The sequence below is a fragment of the Ptychodera flava genome, chromosome 7 (genome assembly GCF_041260155.1).
Source record: "Ptychodera flava strain L36383 chromosome 7, AS_Pfla_20210202, whole genome shotgun sequence".
In the NCBI taxonomy this organism is placed as follows: Eukaryota; Metazoa; Hemichordata; class Enteropneusta; family Ptychoderidae; genus Ptychodera; species Ptychodera flava.
In genome coordinates, this window is record NC_091934.1 from 29,248,098 (window position 1) to 29,270,137 (window position 22,040).

Below are 22,040 nucleotides of genomic sequence, written 5' to 3' on the forward strand. Positions count from 1 at the left end.
GACTGTGGACAGCACAAGATGTGTTTTATCCAACTAAACTCTGAAATACCAGTTTCACGAGAAACAGTGGTCAGCGCAAATAAAATAATTTGCTGTATGGAGATTGCGGCAAATTTTCAGTAACATTCAAATTAATTTGCTGCAAGTTTGCTGCAAGGATTGTGCCGCAAATTTGCTGCAAAGAGTTTGCAGCAACGTTGCGGCAGGGAGTTTGCTGCATATTTGCAGCAAGTTCACAAGAAACCTAATTTGCATCTGAAAAATGAACCACCCGCATATTTGCGGCAAATAGTTTGCTGCAAATTTACTGCAAAGCTTGCGGCAAATTTGCAGTAACAGTTTGCGGGAGGCCTAAAATTTCGGTAAGGTTAACTTGACACTGCTCAATGCTTCTCAGTACAATTAGATATTTATCAGATCAACATCTGTAGCATGTTTAATAAAATTTAATGCTGTAATTTTGGAGTAATATCACTAATTGTAAAGTTCATTAAATATGCAAATGAACCCTTAATAAACTTGACACTGCTCAATCTTTCTAGTACAATTAGATATTTATCAGATCAATATCTGTAGCATGTTTTACAAAATTTGGTGCCATAATTTCGGAGTTATATACTAATTACAAAATTCATTAAATACCGATATGCAAATAAGCTATTTATTAACCTGACAGTGCCTAATGCTTGCAAGAGCAATTATATATATATATATATATATATATATATATATATATATTATATATATATATATATATATATATATATATATATACATAATATATATAACAGATCACAGATTATATATAATATATCATCGCATTTGGTGCTGGAATATCAGAGTTATGTCACTAATTACAAAAGTTCATTAAATATGCAAATGAGCAGATAATTGACATGACACTGACAGTATCATCATAGTGTTCTGAGATTGCCAGCTGTGAAACGTTTCATGAAATTTTGTGCAGTATTTGTTGATATATGTAGACACTGTCATTACTGTCTCCATAGGGAAACCATTATATGAACAAGTCATCGTTGATGACCCAGTCCCCGCTTGCTAATGGATACTTTGATTACAGGTTCTGTGATAAAAATACTTTGATACAGATGGCACTCAATGGCCAAGAATGAGTTCCATGGTGATGAAAAACATAAAACCAATGTAGGCCACTATCCTAAAGGTCATTAAATGAGTCAACTGGGAATTAGTTGACAGGATGTTGCAAAACATTTTTCATTCTATCCTAGCACTAATAGATAACCGGTACCATATTTCATAAAGTTTAATGTAGTATTTACAACACTATGAGATCAACATCTGTATCAAGTTTCATCAAATTTGACGTTGTATTTGTGGATATATCACTCTAATTAGGAAAGTTCATTACATATGCAATTACAAATTAATTAAAATGACATTGTTAAATGTCTTTTTCACTGTTAAAGCAATGTGAGCTTAACATCTGTACAAAGTGTCATGAAATTTGATGCAGTATTTCTGACATATCAACCTAATTATGAAACTTCAATAATTGACATGATACTGCTACATGACGTGAAACAACTGACGAGCATGTATGAAATAGGTCAATGTCCTTGTACCAACTTTGAATGATACTGGTGGAAATACCGGTATGTCTGAGTTATGGCTCAGTACATGAGAAAATCGTAACAAAATCGCCGCCACGCAGCGATATTTGATCTTACTGTTTAAAAAATCAACACGTATATGTATTACATAAGTCAATGTCCAGGTACAAACTTTGAATAAAATCAGTTGAGACTTGCTAGAGTTATGGCTCTCGACATGAAAAAAACCATAACAAAATTGCCACCATGTGGCCATATCAGACCATATCGAGAAACAAATCAATGTACTTATGTATACTATAAGTCAATGTCCTTGTACCAACTTTGAATAAATTTGCTTGATACATGTCTGAGTTATTGTTCAGGACATGGAAAGTCGTAAAAAATGGCCACAAGGCGGCCATATTGGATCGTATCACAAAACAATTCAATGTGCATAAGTATAACATAGGTCAATGTCCTTGTACCAACTTTGAATAAAATCAGTTGAGATATGCCTGAATTATGGCTTTGTACACGAAAAAATCATAACAAAATGGCCGCCTGGTGGCCATATTGGATCATATCACAAAACAAATCCACATGCATATATATGACATTGGTCAATGTCCTTGTACCAACTTTGAATAAAATCTGTTGAAACATGTCTGAGTTATGGCGCTGTACATGAAAAAATCGTAATAAAATGGCCGCCTGGTGGCCATATTGGATCGCATCACAAAAACAAATCCACATGCATATATATGACATAGGTCAATGTCCTTGTACCAAGTTTGAATAAAATCGGTTGAGATATGCCTGAGTTAAGGCACTGTACATGAAAAAATCAAAACAAAATGGCCGCCTGGCGGCCATATTGGATCGTATCACAAAACAAATCAATGTGCATATGTATGACATTGGTCATTGTCCTTGTACCAACTTTGAATAAAATCGGTTGAAACATGCCTGAGTTATGGCTCTGTACATGAAAAAATCGTAATAAAATGGCCGCCTGGCGGCCATATTGGATCATATCACAAAACAAATTGACATGCATATCTATGACATTGGTCAATGTCCTTGTACCAACTTTGAATAAAATCGGTTGAAACATGTCTGAGTTATGGCTCCGTACATGAAAAAATTGTAATAAAATGGCCGCCTGGCGGCCATATTGGATCGTATCGCAAAATAAATCGATGTGCATCTGTAGGTCATAGTGCTATGCCTTTGTGCCAAGTTTGAACAAAATTAGTTTGGCAGTGTCTGAGAAACTGTTGATGACGGACGGACGGACGGACGGACGGACGGACACACGGACGGGACCCAATCTATAAGTCCCCGCCGGACTTCGTCCGCGGGGACTAAAAAAATACCGCAATTATACGGTGTCGCTCAAATTTGATCAGAATTGGTACATACCAGTACGGGTACCTAAGATCAACAATAAATGTTGTTTCTATCTGTTCAGTGCAGCAAAATTCTACGTTGATGTTATGACAATGATTTCTGCACAGTACAGCCAGAAAAACAACAAGAAATATTTAAACCAGAAAAACAAGAATGACAAAAGTAATTAAGGTCTGAAACTTTAGGTACTGGAGGTCAACTTTAGCAACATGCATAGCAGAAAGGCAGCTGGCCCCCCTTAGTTTGACCATAGACGGTCTTCCTCCCCTCTACTGACGGTCTTCCTCCCCTCTACTGCATATGGTTTGAGCAGGTCTGTTAATATGTAACAGTTCAATGACAATGACAGGAAATGACTCAAGTCAGTGGAGTAAGCCTGTTTCAAGCCTGTTTCAGAATTTCGCTTTTTCTTACCTCATTTGCACATTTTTGACACTGATGTGTTCATTTGAACAAATTCACATCTCAACCCCTACATCTACCTGTACACCAAATACTGAGACGGTAGCTTTGGCGGTATGGGAGCCTTTGTGTGTGACGGACATACATCCGCACATACCCACAAATATACAGACACAGACGCCACTTAGACTCATCATATAAGCTCTTTTTGGTATTTATATATAAAACAAAATATGAAAAAAAATACTATGTCATAACTTCATTGTTTATATGCAAGCCACACTAACCAAAATTTAATCAGTTCTTGCAATTAGCATATGGTATGTGTATCCCAAATCTGACTTGAATCTGTTCAGGTGTTTTTGCGTTATTGTGTAAACAGACAGACAGACAGACAGACAGACAGACAGACTCACACACACACACACACATGGACAGACAGACATCGCTATGACATGGCTAACGTGTTTGAACACGTGAGCTAAAAATCGACACTATTACATAATTTGCGATGAGAGTTTGTGTGTCTATTTAGCTAAACATATGTGCAAATATGCATGCTTTACCTATTTGTTTTCGATTTTCTTGTTGCTTGATACAGACTCTTATCTTCTTGCGATACCGCCAGAGTGCCAATCCCAAAATGACAAAAAATATAAAAGAACAGAGCAGAGCAACTAAAATATGAATGGTTAACTTGCTAGAGTCGCCTGTGGACACCTTGCTACCTGTCTTTGGTGTTGGTGATGGCAGCAGGGAGGATGAGGACCAGAACCAGCTCCATGAAGATGAAGAGAGAGCATTGGTCGTTGTAACATCTGTGATGTGACTTCGAGGTGTAACTATCACTGATGGAGAAAAAGAGGCATTTAGACACAGTATTTATTTCCATTACACCAAATATCATGTACACCAAATATTAAAGCTGTCTGACCAGTGGTTTTGAAAAAAAATGACAACATCACTGTTCGCTCCCATATATTCATCAAAACAAGTCAACAATTGTATGAAACATGGACATACATATACAGACACACTGACATACACAGACTGGCACAGAGTGATGACATTGACCCCAAGTGTGCCTTGGCCCATGAAGAGTCGCAAAGATATAACAACAGCTGAAAGTAATGATAAAATAGTCAAGTATAGGCCTATACAGGCACTGAGAGTGAATAGGTTACAGCAATTTGATTAGTTTCTTTCCTTTTCTACTTCTGTGATAATCTTTAAGACAATCAATCTGCAAGGCAGTTTATGTATTGACAAATATGTTATCTTTTACAAGCACACAGCAAACTGTTCTTGATTTTTTTATTTACAATATTGGACATAGACTGAAATACATAACATGCAACCAATGTTTACACTTTGCCCATACACCAGATACATGGAGAAATTTCAACATACAATCAACTCAGAAACCCTACATGGAAAAGTAAACATTGTTTTCTTCCAGAACAGCTGGTGCATCCACATCTGGAACAACTTACAAACTTAACCAATTACACAAGGATGATGACACAAGAGATAAAGTTAAACTGTGGTGAACTTGACTATTCCTTTGGAATCCTTACCTAACTTGACATCTAACCCTTTGACCCGGCTCGGACAGAAATGTCCGATGACGTCATAGAGTACCAGGGGGTCTGGGTGCAAAGGGTTAAACTAAAATACACTGCATGGTTAATTGCGCACAAAAATACATCGGGGTGGACCATTTGATAAGGGACGGTGTCTGGAAGATCGATGAGGTACATTATCTTTTTTATCCAATCAATTGTACATTCTTTTTTCCCCACTCTCCCATCTTTTCTTTTTGTCAAACCTTCTAGGGCTGAATTTTTTATTGGCATTTGTTGGAATTTTTCAAAATCTGCCAGGATTTTTTTACTGCATTTCAACACCAAATACAGTTTACCATATCAAATGCTTACTAAATCACCACATTATATACTCTTAGTTCCAGTAGGTATAAAGTTACCAAAAAAAAATCTTAAAAATACAAAATGAAAGATATCCCAAAATGAAAGTTGCCCCAAAAATTCAAAATTCCGGATTTCAACTTAATTTCAATATATCTTATTAACAAAAACCCTAAGAACTGGTTTACTAAATATCAAAGCAATCAGACTGGTAAATTTTGAGAAACAAATTTTTTTACCAAAAATGAAAAAAATTGCCCCCCAAAATACAAAATTGCAGATTTCATCCTAATTTTAAATATATCTAATTAACATAAACCCTAGGAACCTGTACACTAGATATCAAAGCTACCAGATCAGAAGTTTTAGGAGAAAATTTTTTGACCAAAAAAGGCAAAAATTGCCCCAAAAATGAAATAAAAATTGCCAGTTTCAACATACCTTCAATACATTATATTGAGATTAATCTTAGATACCTGTATACCAAATATCAAAGCTATCAAATCAGTAGTTTTTGGATAAAAAAAATTTTTATCAAAAATTGGGAAAATTGCCCCAAAATTACAAATATGACAATGTCAATACAATTTGTACAAGCATGACTCAGGTCATCCTGAGGAATATGAATATTAAGATTCATAGCAATCAGACGAGCGATTTCAGAGAACAAGATTTTTTTGACTAAAAAAGGAAAAAATACCCTAAAAATACAAACATGCAAATTTCATCCCAATTTTTGCACACATAATTTAGAATACCTAAAGAAATCTGCATACCAAGTTTCAACCAAATCTGACCAATGTTTACTGAGTTTTAGCCATTTGCAGGATTTTTCCTTTTTTTCCCCTCATTTGCATATTTTTGGCACTGACATGTTCATTTGAACAAATTCACATCTCCACCCCTAGGTGAACCTGTACACCAAATACTAAGACAGTAGGTGCTACGGTTTAGGAGTTTTTGATGTGGACGGACATACATACATACATACATACATACATACATACGTACATACATACATACATACATACAGACGATATTTTTCCACCTTATACGAATACCTCCCATTTGCATATATACATATGCATATATGGGAGCTAAAAAACAAGCAACCCGACAGTCGACAGAGCTCTGCTGTGTTATGTAGAGAATAATTTTTATGACACATGTATTGATGAAGAAGGTGGATATCTGTGATAGTTCATTTCAGGATGGCCTGACCAAAAATGGTAAAATTAGCTGCAAAAATACAAAATTGAAGATTTCATCATAATTTCAATATATTACATTTAGGTAAAGCCTAGGAACCTGTATACCTAATATCAAAGCTATCAGATAAGTAACATTTGAGAAACAAATATATTGACCAAAAATGGCAAAAATTGACCCAAAAATACAAAAATCGAAGATTTCATCCAATTTCAATATATCACACACAGACAACCCCTAGAAACCTGTATATCAAATATCAAAGGCATCTGACAAGTAGTTTTTGAGATGCACATTTTTTGACCAAAAATGGTAAAAATTGCACCAAATATACAAAATTGCAGATTTCATCATATAGTCAATATATCATATTTAGTTCATCTGTAAGAACCTGTATACCAAATATCAAAGCTGTCAGAAAAGTGGTTTTGATGAAATAAAGTTTTGACCAAAAATGACAAAAAAATTCCTTAAAAATACAGATTTGCGTATTTCATCACAATTTGAACAAATCTAAGTTTGGTTATCCCTAGGGATCTGTATACCAAATTACAAAGCTGTCTGACCAGCGGTTATGAAGAAGAAGATTTTTTACCAAAAACACCTTTTTTGCACTAATTTGCATATTTTCAACAATATCAAAAAATACCGCAATTATACAATGTCGCTCAAATTTGATCAAAATTGGTACATACCAAAGAATAACAATCAGTGTTATTTCTATCTGTTCAGTGCAGGAAAATTATACGTTGATGTTATGACAATTTCTGCTCAGTACAACCAGGAAAACAACAAGAAATATTTAAACCAGAAAAGTAAATAAGGTCTGAAACTTTAGGTACTGAAGGTCAACTTTAGCAACATGCATAGCAGAGAATCTTTCAACCATGGATGTACAAAAATAGACATCCATGGTTTCAGCAGATCTGTTAATGTGTCACAGTAAATAAACAATGACAGGAAATGACCAATTAGCTGTTTCAGTTACTGCTACCACTCCCAAACATAATAGGTACCCTGCATACAAATAGATTAAAGGTCAAAATCCTCTTATTCAGATGTGTGGGCTGATTCAGTTCACTGCCACCACTCCTGCACATTTGCAGGATTTCCCTTTTTCTTACCTCATTTGCACATTTTTGACACTGACGTGTTCATTTGAACAAATTCACATCTCAACCCCTACATCTACCTGTACACCAAATACTGAGACGGTAGCTTTGGCAGTATGGGAGCCTTTGTGTGTGATGGACATACATCCGCACATACATACCCATAAATATACAGACATACCGGTACAGACGCCACTGACTCATCATATAAGCTCTTTTTGGTATTTATATATAAAACCAAATATGAGCTAAAAATTGAAAAAAATGGTTCTCAAAATCATATTTTTCATCTACACAACAAATCTCAAATCAGTAAGTACTGCAGTATGTTTTTGGGAGTGACTCACGGTCCCTTGGGGTACAGATGTATGCTGTTGCCCTCATGGCCAGTCAATATGTGTATACTGAATGACAATGACCATATTAGCTCACTGTTTTCAGTAAGATTGCAAACAGAGCCATACACTCTACCATAACACTGTTGAAAGTCGCACGACTGGTTATGCTGATGACTGAAGACTCACCTGTAAGAGCAGCTTTTCGGCATCTTTCTCCAGATCCACTGTACTCATATCCAACATCACAGGCACATGTGTTGTCACTGGTACCATCCTTGTTGGCCTCCTCTGCCACATGTTCATGAGATTTGTTGCATAGATTGACTCTGAAACAATCAGTTTGGGAATTCCAATCACCCTGGAAGTATCCTTGAGGACAGGGCTTGCATGAACTATCATCCAGATTCAACTGGCAGTGACTTTCTACCCTGTAGCCTATGAAAAGGAAAGTAAAGAACTTATATTGAACATTTGTTAAATCAAAGTCATGGTTTGTGATTTGAAAATGACTGATGAGCTGAAAATCGCTGTGTATAGGGTCTGAAATTATATGCAGCTGTGAGTGGTAGGAGAGTGACTGAATAGCTTCCTTTAAAGTAGAACGCACCTCGGGGACAGACATTCATACTCTCAAACTTTTACAATTCTCTTCTGAGATACCACTTGTGAGGACTCATTTTAAAGCTCTCGGTGTAAGAAAACTTTTCACCGGCTAAATTTTTCCAAATTCAAAAATTTGTATTTTTCCCCATAGAGTTTAAACACGGATGGCAGCCATTTTGAATTTCAAATATCGGTAAATCTTGGGTTATTTGTTTCTCTAGTACCAAAATTTGCATGGTGACCCCTGATTTTTATTCTTGATTTTGAAAGAGAATGGTTGAAAGATTCATTAGGGAAAGTTTTCACTTTCGAGGCGTAATTTCTACCTTAAAACAGTAAGGGGAGTGCATGAATAAAATATATTCTGAACAAATTAATCACAGTCTTTTTATAGTAATGCAATAGAGGGAGGTAGTTGAAACAATCTGTGATAATAACACAAATAGGATGGAGCCTGTGCTTACAATTCAATCCCTATGAATGGAATCCTTAAAAATGGACAACATTGATTCGACATAATTGGACAAAGTTGATTACTCAGAAGTGAAAGCTATAAATAAATTCAATTGTAAACTAATGACCAGTTCCTTTCATTTAGCCTCATTCTGACACACCATTTACAACTACCGCATAAAATAGCTATTATACTGTTCTGTGGTTTGTGTACATGAATCAATATACATTAAGTTCACGATAAAACCTGGCGATCCTCCTTGGAGCAGGGCAAGTGTTACGCATCCACACACAGAAATCTAGGCTGATTACGACTTTAAAGCCCCAATACTGTAGCTGCGAATTTTATGCATTATTTTCAAGATTTTATTTTCAAACCAAAGTTGGTTCGTGTAAATGTGCTATCTGAAGGACATGTATAGAAGTATCACTGCTCACTGATTTGGACCATGCCTACATGTTTTAACAGTTTAAATAATAAACTGGTGCAGCACTCATAAAATAGTGCTCTGCGGAAAAATACAAAAATGCAGTATTTCCTGCACATACACATCGTGATCATAAGAGAAACAAACATGATGCCATTTACTTGAATGCACAACACACGATGGCCAACATTTTGTTGTTGTAATCTTTATTTTCTGTAACATGACTAAAGTTTTTGAAAATGGTGGGAAATCTGAAATGATGTTAAAACATTTGAATTTACATGCCATTTTTGACACTTATGACAGTGGTATACACTTTTTCAGTCTTTAATGGGGCTTTTTCAAAGAAAACTCTTAGAAAACTGAGGATACTTTGAGATTGGTTTATTACAATTTTTATCCCCTTTATAAAATATAGCCTAGTCAATCATTTTCAGATTTTTGCCAAATTTTTGATAAAAAACTGTAGCCAATGAAACGTAGTATCCATTTTGTCCAAAATTATCCCAAAAAATTACAAAAAATTCATAAAAATTGCTGAAATTTTGCACTTAAAACTTTGGTCAGACAAAAAATGACAGCACTCAAAGGGTTAATATATACCCCGGTACAGAACAGATACCTTACCTGGAGGGCACATATAGCAGCACACCCCATTGTGGGTGTACTTTCTGTCACGTGAGGAGCATGTTTCTGTGGGGAAACCATGTACATAGATCTGGTTCTTTTGAAGAAGTGACAGAATCTGAAAAAGACACATTGAAAACACTTTGAAAGGCACATTTAACACAATGTTATCAGTTGCCTAGAAAAAAAAAAATCATGCTTGATACTTCAGATATTTGGCAAACCATTTGAAGTAGACAAAACTGTGATTGTGTTAGAGTGAACAAACATAGAATGTGTATGCTGTGCATACACATAACAAGTGTAGTTAAACCTGTTATTAGTGGCAGTCCTGTAACATTTTATATGCTACAGGCCTACTACAGAACGGTCATCTCTCAAACGTGGTCAGTGGCCATGTGTATAATCGCTCCAATCTGGTACAAAATTCTGTATATAATGATTGACTCTGAATGATCTCCTGTCAACAAATTCTTATACTGAATGCAGACTGAATTTTGTAATTTTGTAATTTTATTACTTCAAGTCAATGCATCCATAAATGGATTTTCATGCATTGAATAAAATACATAGACATATACAGAATAAAAATAAATAAATAAATAAGTAAATAAATAAAAAAACCAGTAGATAAAAGTTATAAAACTACACATCAAAAGATAAGCATAAAAAGTTAGTGAGCACCGTGTATTCAATTAAAACAAGCAGGAAGTTGACATACAAATCTGCCAAGAAATGGCTCAGAAAAGAATAGACAGGCACAGAAAAGTAGTTTAAATTATAGTATGGAAATGATGGATGAACGATTTTTGAATGAGCGACTGTGGGCTTTAGAAACATGATATTTACTTCTGGTGTTATACTGGTGAATTGTTGAATTTTTTGTGAGAAGGTCAGACAAGTAGACAGGAACTTTTTTGTTGATACATTTGTGAACTAGATTTTTTAAGTGTTGGTCGTGTCTTTCCTGGATAGTTGGCCAGTTGAGTGAATTTCTGTAAGATGTAACATGGTCTGACTTTTTGAGTCCACACTGAATGCGAACTGCAAAATTAATTATGCATTGTAGATTGCTTTTGAGAGTAATATTACAGTTGGAAAAGACATGTGTCACAGTAGTCTAAAAGGGAGAGAAGTCTATTTTGACCAATGATTATAGCTGCATCACCATTGTTTCATAAATTAAATGCATTTATCATGATATTGAATTTTATTCTCAGTGTTATCTTTTCTATTCACCACTAGGTGGCCACCAACCCCTTATAGAAAAGCTCCCCCCTCCATACAGTGGTCACTTTTTCTTGGTTCTTTATGTGACCACTTTACACAGGTCTGACTGTTCATGAGAACACCACATGTGCTGTAGGGATAAATGCACATAGGCCTACTCTAGGATAACACGTAACATCCTGATACATGACAGTGTACTAAGGAATATTGACGTAGATGAGAAGTCATGCTATCGAGCTACAAACAATAAATGTTGATGCATGTACAGGAATACACAGTAATTTATACGTTTATGCTTGTGTTGAGTTTTTACTGTCCTCCAAACAGATTCTGGCTTTGACCTAATGTGCGATCAAACATGTTTGTGTGAACAAGTATTGGACATGTCTTTGACTTTGGTTCGTAGCTCTTTTAAAACACAACCAATGGTGTTTTTCTGGCAAAAGGCGTGATTAAATTATATGTTTCTGCTACTAGTTTATTTGTCAGTCAGCCAGAAGGTTTGTCTTGTTGTCCACTTTCATGATTAATATCATTGACTTCTCAAACAGGAGAAGAGAAACAAAAATCTTATGTGCCAGAGAGCAACCAACCGTCCTTTGTACCTTCAGTCACCATGGTTTGACCCAAACCCATCATTAGCAATGATGATTGTGGAGCAGAATACAGCAAATTCGGGGTGAACAGGTTGAGTTTGAATTGGTTGAGTTCATTTTTTGGTTCCTCCTGGTTATGTAAACTGAATGAAGAAATAACCTGTCAGTCTACTAGCAGAAACAAATTGACCTTTTCGTCATCATGGTTTGGTCCAAAGCTATTGTTATGTGGACTTGTTTACAGGAAATTGGGGTAAACCACCTTATTTCCCTATAAAGAGGCCCAGTGTTATATTATACCACTCAGTGACAGGGATTAACATTTTTTACAGAATTAAAATTCTGTGGAAAAATTTTAATTTGTTCAAGCTCATATATATCTGAAATATGAGCACTGCACATTCAAAAAAGCTACCAAGACTCAGAGTGAAGGAACTTCCTGTACAGGACGTGCTGTGTGTGTCAACACATTTTGCCCTGAACTCCTGATGTCTTTATCCTATTCAGATCTAGGCGTAGCCAGACTAACAGATCTGGTCAAATTGGTGCACTTGGCCACATCTATAAATATTCATTACTTGAACAGTTTCCCATCCCACAGATTGAACTCCATAAATCTTTAATCTTTATCCTGCCATAGTCCCTCTTGTGATCCTGCCAAGTTCATTTGCCACATAAGGTCTTGAAGTTGGTTCAAACAATAGCACTGGTCGCAATTTCAGGTTTGTTGCTAAATATAGCTGCATGGGTGCAACAACAGACACTACTGCTTGAAATGCAGACAAATTTTGTTGTTGCATGCATGGCTGTTGTTGCAGCTTGTAGTCTGAGCCATAAATTAGAATGACGTTGAGTATCCATTGTAACACTAGCAGGTTTGGTCGTTCATGTGAAAAATGCGAACAAATAGTTATTTTTGCATATTAATGAATGAAACATAGGGCCAAAGTCCCTGAAGCTACTATAGACATGGTACAAAATTAAGTATTTCCTGACTGTATGAAATTATCTCACTAAGGTCATCCTAGGGACATGTAAACCAAATATTAAAGCTGTCTGACCAGCGGTTTAGAAAAAACAAGCGACTCAACAGTTGACAGAGCTCTGCTGTGTTAACCTTTTGTGACACATGTATTGATGAAGAAGGTGGATATCTTTGATAGCTCATTTCAGGATGGCCTGACCAAAAATGGAAAAAAATTCCTTAAAAATACAGATTTGCATATTTCATCAGACTATATTAGTCTATAATAGCAAATAAACCAGAGTTAATTACATTCTAATTAAAGTAAACAAGACTTGCTTAAATCAAGATTAAGTCATAAAAAAACAGCATATCTGTCAGGTTATAAAGAATCTTGAGCTGGTTATCTTTTAATATCAGGATTTTCATCCTATTACCCAAGCAAATTTTAACTTTCAAATTAACATAGTAAGTAAGTTCTTTTGAATAAGTTGAGACTGTATGCTCTCAGAGAAAGCACACTGAAGAGACAAATGTTTGAAACTTAAGGTTCCAAGACAAGAAATTGACCATTTTAAACTAACAATTCTCTAGTGTTTAATAAGCTCAGAAGCCCTGTAAATTGTATATTTTCCAAAAGCCTAGATGTAGGGGAACATTTTGGTAACCATAGTGTCACCATTGTTTACATAACTATCATGTGACAGGTAATTTGCATAACCTTTCAAAAATCGGTTTTCCCTATGTTTTGTTTCAATGCTTTGAGATATGTGGCTGAAATTTGTGTGAGTGCAAGCTGTCCTAAGGGTCTTCAAAAGTGTGTCTCAGAATTTTTTTAAACCTTCTTAAACAGTTTTTATGCCAAAAAACTTCCAGAGCAGTGAATTTAACCGCAGTTGATTTCTTTAAAATTGTGCTCCAAAAAAACTAAGCAAGATATAAAAAATCTGAGACACTTTTGGAAGAGCGTTGTAACAGCTTGCATTCCAGCAAGTTTGGGTCAGATATTTTGAAGTATTGAGACAAAACATAGGGAAAACCGATTTTTGAAAGGTTATGCAAATTACCTTGTCACATGATAGTTATGTAAACAATGGTGACACTGTGGTTACCAAAATGTTCCCGTATATCTAGGCTTTCAGAAAATGTATACTTTATGGGGGTTCTGAGCTTATTAACCGTTAGAGAATTGTTAGATTAAAAAGGTCACATTTCTTGTCTTGGAACCTTAAGAAGTTCAAGGTCATCAAAAGCATTATAAGGAATCATGTTACACTTTCATTGCACTGTTTACACAGATTGCATAATTGCTATAAATAGCACGAGGAATCTTACAGCCCAGCTTTACCATAAAAACCCTATCACTTTGACCACTCTTTTAATTGACCACTCTATTTTTTTCCTCAAAAAGTAATCTTATTTTATCCTTACCAAGTCAACCATAAATGGAAATTAGAACTTTCTCTATCTCTATTTATTTGACCACCCTATCATGACAAACTATTATGAGCAATTTCTTTTAGATAACATAAATGGTGGTTCAGAATATCAAAGTTGGGATTCAGGAAAGTTGCCTTTACATGTTTTAATCCTCCAAGATGGTAAGCATTTCACTATGAACTGTCAAAAAAAGTTGAACTTTCTGATAATTCCACACTAAAATTATTTTGGCTTTGATGATTTCCTAATTAATTCAATTATTTAAAATCATATTAATTATTTTTTTCTGGGTGAATTGATAGGGTTTATACAGTACAAGAATTACATACAATGTAAGTCAAATTTTGACCAAAAATGACCAAAAATTCCTTAAAAATACACATTTGCATATTTCATCACAATTTGAACAAATCTAAGTTGGGTTATCCCTAGGGACCTGTATACCAAATAACAAAGATGTCTGACCAGCGGTTATGAAGAAGAAGATTTTTTACCAAAAACACCTTTTTTGGCATTAATTTGCCTATTTTCAACAATATCAAAAAATTAAAAAAAAAGGTTTCTCAAAATCATATTTTTCATCTACACAACAAATATCAAATCAGTAAGTACTGCGGTTCTCAAGATATTTGAGTGGACGGACGCCTCACAAACGGACATACATACATACATACATACATACATACAGACTGACGCCGGACGCCGGACGGATACCCATCCCAATAGCTTCTATAGACTATAGTCTATAGTAGCTAAAAATGACGTAATTTGTGATCACTACCATTAGACTCAGACTTGTGGTTAAAACCAGAGAGGCAGGACATCAGACATGAAGCATTTTAACATAGACTAGCACATTATTGACTTAATAACATACAATGCCCAGTGCTACCGAAAATCATACAGAGTTGGCTCGATACTGTATTTTATTGACTTAGCAGATGGGAAGTAATACTGTTTGACACGATTAGGTTACAATAGCTATTAAATCAGTTTTGAAGTACCTATTTTCAAAGAGTACAGTGGGATTTCTTGTGAACAGAATATCTTCATGGAAACAGACAAATTGTAACAGCACAGGTCACTTCAGTGGTAAGTCTGCACATGATATTTGATGCTTTATAGCAGCAGCTGCATGTTGAACACTTGAATAAAATATTAAAGTCTGTTCTAGCAACAAAATTCAATCACCAAAAGTCAGTAGCTGGATGGAGCATAAAAGCAATGTGCCAAGTGAATGTGTATTAATTAGAGATGCAAGCTTAGATATTCCTGTCTTAGCTTGCCATGCTGTTGCATCTTGTAAGACCAGGAGAATTTCAACTTTTAAAGGGTAGGTTTTTTTATCAGTTTAATGTCTGTACAAACTGAATAACCGGACATAACTTTCAAAGGGCTACTAGCTAGCTTACTACCTAGAAAATGCATGCACAGAGCTACAGGAAGAGCCTCATGCTTATATCCATCCTTGCATAATTGTGGCGCTATTGCTCCCTCAGTTGTGTTGTGTTGGGCTTACATGTTTAGCCCTTCGAATAGGTCTTTGTGCTCCATGGTGTAGTGGAAGCAATGTTGTGAATAAAGATCTGAAGAAGGGGCTAAACTGGTCTGACAAAAACAAAACTAAAAACATAAATAAAATACTTGTATTCTTCAATTTTATTACCAAATAACAATGTAAATGGAAAGGGTTCCTTAGCCACCCCCCCCCCCCCCCCCAAAACCCCAATTTGTTTTCCTTTAGGTAGGATAGCAATTTATACCTCACTGACAGAAGTCTGGAAGCTACCGTAATTATAGTCTCCTCTTAATTTTTTCTTCAAAATCAGCATCAAAATGTTGAGAGTGAATACCTTTTTGTGCAAGTGATTTAACTTGACTAAAGCAAACGTCAGGAGTAACACTATCACGAGTTGTCTTTATTTTTCAAATTATTTACTATTAAATTTCCAAAATATTTTTGAATCTATTTTTTCAGTATCAACAATAAGAGACAATTTTTTTCTGAATGAATACTTGCAATGTCTCAAGGTTTAGTGAACAATTTCACATAGAGGAAGTTAAAGCCGCCCTCTTAAAATTAATGAAGTACAGGATGATGCTAAAGTCACAGGTCAGAGACAACCCCAAAATTTGGCTGTGCAATTTGTTTCAATACCAGTCATTCTTAAATAGACACTGACTCTTACACAGGATAAGATAAAGCATAGCTTAGCTGCAGAGGTGTAGGGCAGTTCATCTTATTTAGCCATCTTATTTATCTCCCTTTTAAATTTGTGACATGTATAGTCACACCATGGCTTGCTAACTTTCCTCTTTCTGTGATTTCTCTTTTTGAGATTCTTGCATGCAGAATGAATACTGTTTGTAAAGTCACTGACCAGCATATCAATGCCTGACATATCATATTTCTGCTTTTTAGAGAATTAAGACAGTTTTTAACAAATGGATTATTCAATCCTTGATCAGGATTGACCATAAATAAGAATGTGAAAATTCACTCTGAATACAATTACTCTCAGTACTGAACTGCAAAACAAGGTAGCTTAAATCCTAATGAAATCATGCAATGATCTGACAAATGACTTGGATAATCAACATGAAAATATTGACAAAGATGTAAAGCATCATGACTATAACAAGACCATAGTCTACTGTACTGTAAAATTGGTATGATGACAAGTTGTCACTTCAAGAAGATCACCACTGACACGACAACTTAAAATTAACAATTTGCTTGCAGTGCATAAAGAAATGACTTTGCTCCCGTATGAATTAAAACACAATCCTTATTATTTCTAGCAATTACAGAGTCATCATAATCATTGTGAACATTGACAGGGATGTGATTAGAAATGTAATCATCTAGCAAACCTGTACATGCATTTTAATTCACACAGAACATAACTTCACCAGATGACTCGAGATAAGGTTGCAGATCCCTTTCAATTAATTCAAAAGGATCCATATCTGTGGCTGTCCTTTTCATTCTTAACATGTAACTTGAGTTCTCAGGCGGAAAGTATACAAAACAAACAAATAAGTCATTCTTGAGATTGGAAAACTTCATATCTAATTTCAGCCAGACAGCAAAGTCATGCTGCCTTGGTAGGATTTTGACTCCAGCATGTTTAATGAACACACAAATGCCTCCAAAATGGCGGTTGCCAATAACACCCATGGAAAGATCTATAAGAATTGTAACAATAATAGTCATCAATAGAAAAGTGCTTATCAGCAGACAACCATGATTCACAAATGCCAAAAATGTCAATTTTTTTAACTCCATTGAAGGAATCTGAGTCTGGAAGTTTATCATCGCTGAGACCATTCCAACACGCCAGATTATTTAATTGCTTGAGAAACGGCCCTTCCTTCACACTATATCATATTAATCAGCAACATGAGACCATCAAAATAAAACAAAACATAAAATAGAGATAAATAAGCGTATACAAATCTAAATGTCGCAATAAATCTAGTGAACTTCTGCGAGTAGCAAAACCTATATTTGTAAATTAATGGTTCAACAATCAAATTATTATGGTAACAAATTCATGAATAAAACAATATTGCTTAATTAAACCAATACATTATTCCATCATTCTGCTAAGGGACTGGACATAAATTACAGGGGGGGGTGGGCCGGTGTTTTTCGAAAAAACCGCTGCGTAAAAAATAGTGACCCTTCAAAAGTTCATGCACAAAAATTAGTGACCCTCCCCCTTATCCGTGCATGAAATAAGTGACCCTCCCCTGTTACTCAATACCCCCCCAAAAAACCCGCAATGTGTTAAAGACCCCCTTCTGACTTGCTATACTTTTTAAGTCGCCCTCCCGAAAGGAAGGCAAAATGTGGCCGATATAACGCGTTGTCCAAAAAATATCAAATCATATGTGTGTTATTCATGTAAATGTACTTTGCTTGAAGTGGCAGGTAAAAAGTGCATGCCTGTACAAAAAATGTAATTTTTAGATTTTATCGATAATGTTGATTCACTATACATGTAGTCGACTATAAGAAAACTACGAACGTGTATTTTCCAGTATAAAACTAGCTATATCTGTTCATATACAGATGTTTAATAACTGATATAGATATACTTGATTAGCATGGGTTGTTTACAAGTGCACATGTGAACAAGATATTTGATTTTGGAATTTCTGTCAAAATGTTGATTCACTATACATGGGAGTCTATGACAAAACTATACATGGGAGTCTATGACAAAACTGTCAAAAGATTTTCAGAATTAAAAATTTGCACTATTTGTGCATATATGGACCCTGAATAATTGACATAATTGTGCATGATTAGAAGAGGGTGGTAAAATGTGCATCTGTGTACAATAACATTGTTTTTGGAATTTCGCATAAAATTTTGATCCACTATACATGGGAGTCTATGACAAAACTGTAAAAAAAAATTTTCAGAATTAAAAATATGCACTATTTGTGTATATATGACCCTGAATAATTGACATAATTTGCTTGATTAGAAGAGGGTGGTAACACATGCATCTGTGTACAATAACTTTGTTTTTGGAATTTCGCTCAGTGAAATGTGGATCCATTATACATTGTAGTCTATGAAGAAACTATGAATAATTTTTTTTAAATACAAAACTTGGCAAATCTGTGTATTTATGTATGCTTGATTATTGATATTTATGTTCTTGATTAGACTAGAGTGGTTACAAGTCCATGTGTGTGCAAGAAATTTGATTTTGGAATTTCACCGAAATGTTGATTCACTATACATGGCAGTCTATGGTGAAACCCTATGAACCTATGGTGAAACCTATGAATAATTTTTTTCCAATACAAAAATAGGTAAATCTGTGCATCTATGTACACTCAATTATTGGTACTAATGTTCATGATTAGACTAGAGTGGTTTCAAGTCAATGGTTGTGCAAGAAATTTGATTTTGGCATATCACTTAAATGTCGATTTACTATACATGGCAGTCTATGATGAAACTATGAATAATTTTTTTCCAATACAAAAATAGGAAAATCTGTGCATTTATGTACACTTGATTATTGGTATTAATGTTCATGATTAGACTAGAGTAGTTTCAAGACAATGGGTGTGCAAGAAATTTGATTTTGGAATTTCACTGAAATGTCCATTCACTATACATGGCCGTCTATGATGAAACTATGAATAATTTTTTTCCAATACAAAACTTGGTAAACCTGTGCATTTATGTACACCTAATTATTAGTATTAATATTCATGATTAGACTAGAGTGGTTTCAAGTCAATGGTTGTGCAAGAAATTTGATTTTGGCATATCACTTAAATGTTGATTTACTATACATGGCAGTCTATGATGAAACTATGAATAATTTTTTTTCCAATACAAAAATAGGAAAATCTGTGCATTTATGTACACTTGATTATTGGTATTAATGTTCATGATTAGACTAGAGTAGTTTCAAGTCAATGGGTGTGCAAGAAATTTGATTTTGGAATTTCACTGAAATGTCCATTCACTATACATGGCAGTCTATGATGAAACTATGAATAATTTTTTTCCAATACAAAACTTGGTAAACCTGTGCATTTATGTACACCTAATTATTAGTATTAATATTCATGATTAGACTAGAGTGGTTTCAAGTCAATGGTTGTGCAAGAAATTTGATTTGGAATTTCACCAAAATGTTGATTCACTATACATTGTAGGCTATGAGGAAACTACAAATAACTCATAGGTTATCTGATCCTAAATTGTTATTCAAAAGTTGTTCGACCTGAAGCTTCCAGTTGTTATTGATGACACTATGCACTATTCTGAACAGTTTGTATTCTGTCAATGTCCTCAAAAAATTAAAAAATGTACATACAGCGACATGAACGTTTGACACCGACCTATACCCAATGTATTGTCAATGGGAGAATGATGTCAAATAAGTAATCTCCAAAATTGTTATTGAAAGAGTCATTATAGGGGACAGTTATGCACAATAGTGTTGAATAAGTAGAAATCATGACAACTTATATCAATGTGGCTGCTTGGATCATCAATACATTGTTTATTATACCTGAAATTTGCGCCCGAAGGGCGCGCCGAAAATGGTAATGGCAGAAAATGAAAGTGCCAGGAGGTATTTTTTCTTTTTTCAGTATTCCATAACGTGCACATGCAATTTCAGCTTTGATGCATGAAAAAAGGTGACCCTCCCCCATAGGCTTGCACAAAATTTTATGACCCTTCAAAAATGCTTGCGCGAAAAATGGCGACCCACCCCCAAAAAACACCGGCCCACCCCCCCCTGTAATTTGTGTCCAGTCCCTAATGACTTATAAGATTATCAATGGTGTAAATCGTTGCTGTGTCCGATAATCTTAACTCTTGTTAAAATGCATAAATGCCAAGCGCGGCATGCAGCAATTATTCTGTGAGTGATCGTGAGTCATCACGATGGGGGTATACAAAATGGCGGTATACGTGCTCTCATGATATAGCACCCGCCTTTTGGGATGAGGTTCGTTGATGATGTGCATTCAATCAACTGACGGTCCCGGGTACTGCTAAAGCAGCGAAACTGGATTATCTTGCTGGGACTAAACTCCCGCCCACGATAAGCATCGACGTCAAAGGCTGTCAAAGACGCAAGACCTGGCCGAGCGCTAGTAGCACATATAGACTGGGCGGAGACACAAGTCGCTAGCGCTGAGGTACCTCGCAACAGCACTGTCAGAGAGTGACAATAAAATGATCAGCCTGACGTTCACTCGATTATGTATATAAACAGCCAAAAAACTTACCACAATCAGAGATAAAAATGTCCATGTAGTTCTAGAAAGACTGCTGATGATCATAATTCGCAATTCATCCAGAAGATAGAAAATAGCTGTTTTGCAGACTCCCTGTGACTGTGTTAGCTTAGTCATGTTATTTTTAGTGGGGAATCCCCTGCCTCGTTACTCTGGGTCCTTACCGCTTTTTACCGCTGGCTGCGCTGCTCACATAAAAAATAGAGACCCTGCACGCACAGGCGCTTGGCACATTGCTGGGATAATAATCGTATTTAATATGTAGAATGTCTATATACGACTTGATTATTCAGTAAAAGAATCACCGTACGTGATATATTAGTGTAGGCCTATAGGCCTACATGTTGACTGGCATTATACCGAGTGGCTATGGCTGCCTGGCTTGGGCCAGGCGAACGCACTGCATAATCATCAATGTGTAGAATGTCTACATGACTTGATTATTTAATAAAGAATAACGGTACGTGATATTACTGTACATGTCGGCTAGCTTGACCGAGTGGCTGTAGCTGCAGGGCTTTGGCCCGGCTTGGGCCCGTTGGCCACTGCTGCACAGACATAAACTCTGTGCAGCAGTGGACAACGGGCCCAAGCCGGGCCAAAGCCCTGCAGCTACAGCCGCTCGGTTAAGCTAGCCGACATGTACAGTAATATCACGTACCGTTATTCTTTATTAAATAATCAAGTCATGTAGACATTCTACACATTGATGATTATGCAGTGCGTTCGCCTGGCCCGAGCCAGGCAGCCATAGCCACTCGGTATAATGCCAGTCAACATGTAGGCCTATAGGCCTACACTAATATCTCATGTACGGTGATTCTTTTACTGAATAATCAAGTCGTATATAGACATTCTACATATTAAATACGATTATTATCCCAGCAATGTGCCAAGCGCCTGTGCCAAGCGCACGAGTTCGGTGCAGAATTGTGTCTCT

General features: G+C 35.7%; 1 protein-coding gene across 1 annotated transcript; it reads right to left on the reverse strand.

The window, feature by feature from the left end:
- Positions 1–800: 800 nt before the first annotated feature.
- Positions 801–21,209, reverse strand: LOC139137216 (tumor necrosis factor receptor superfamily member 5-like). Its single transcript, XM_070705204.1, has 4 exons — positions 21,092–21,209; positions 10,082–10,199; positions 8,157–8,405; positions 801–4,234 (listed from the first exon to the last, which is right to left on the reverse strand). Exons 1-4 carry the CDS (start codon positions 21,143–21,145, stop codon positions 3,918–3,920), a joined length of 738 nt encoding a protein of 245 aa, XP_070561305.1. The 5' UTR covers positions 21,146–21,209; the 3' UTR covers positions 801–3,917.
- Between the last annotated feature and the right edge of the window lie 831 nt (positions 21,210–22,040).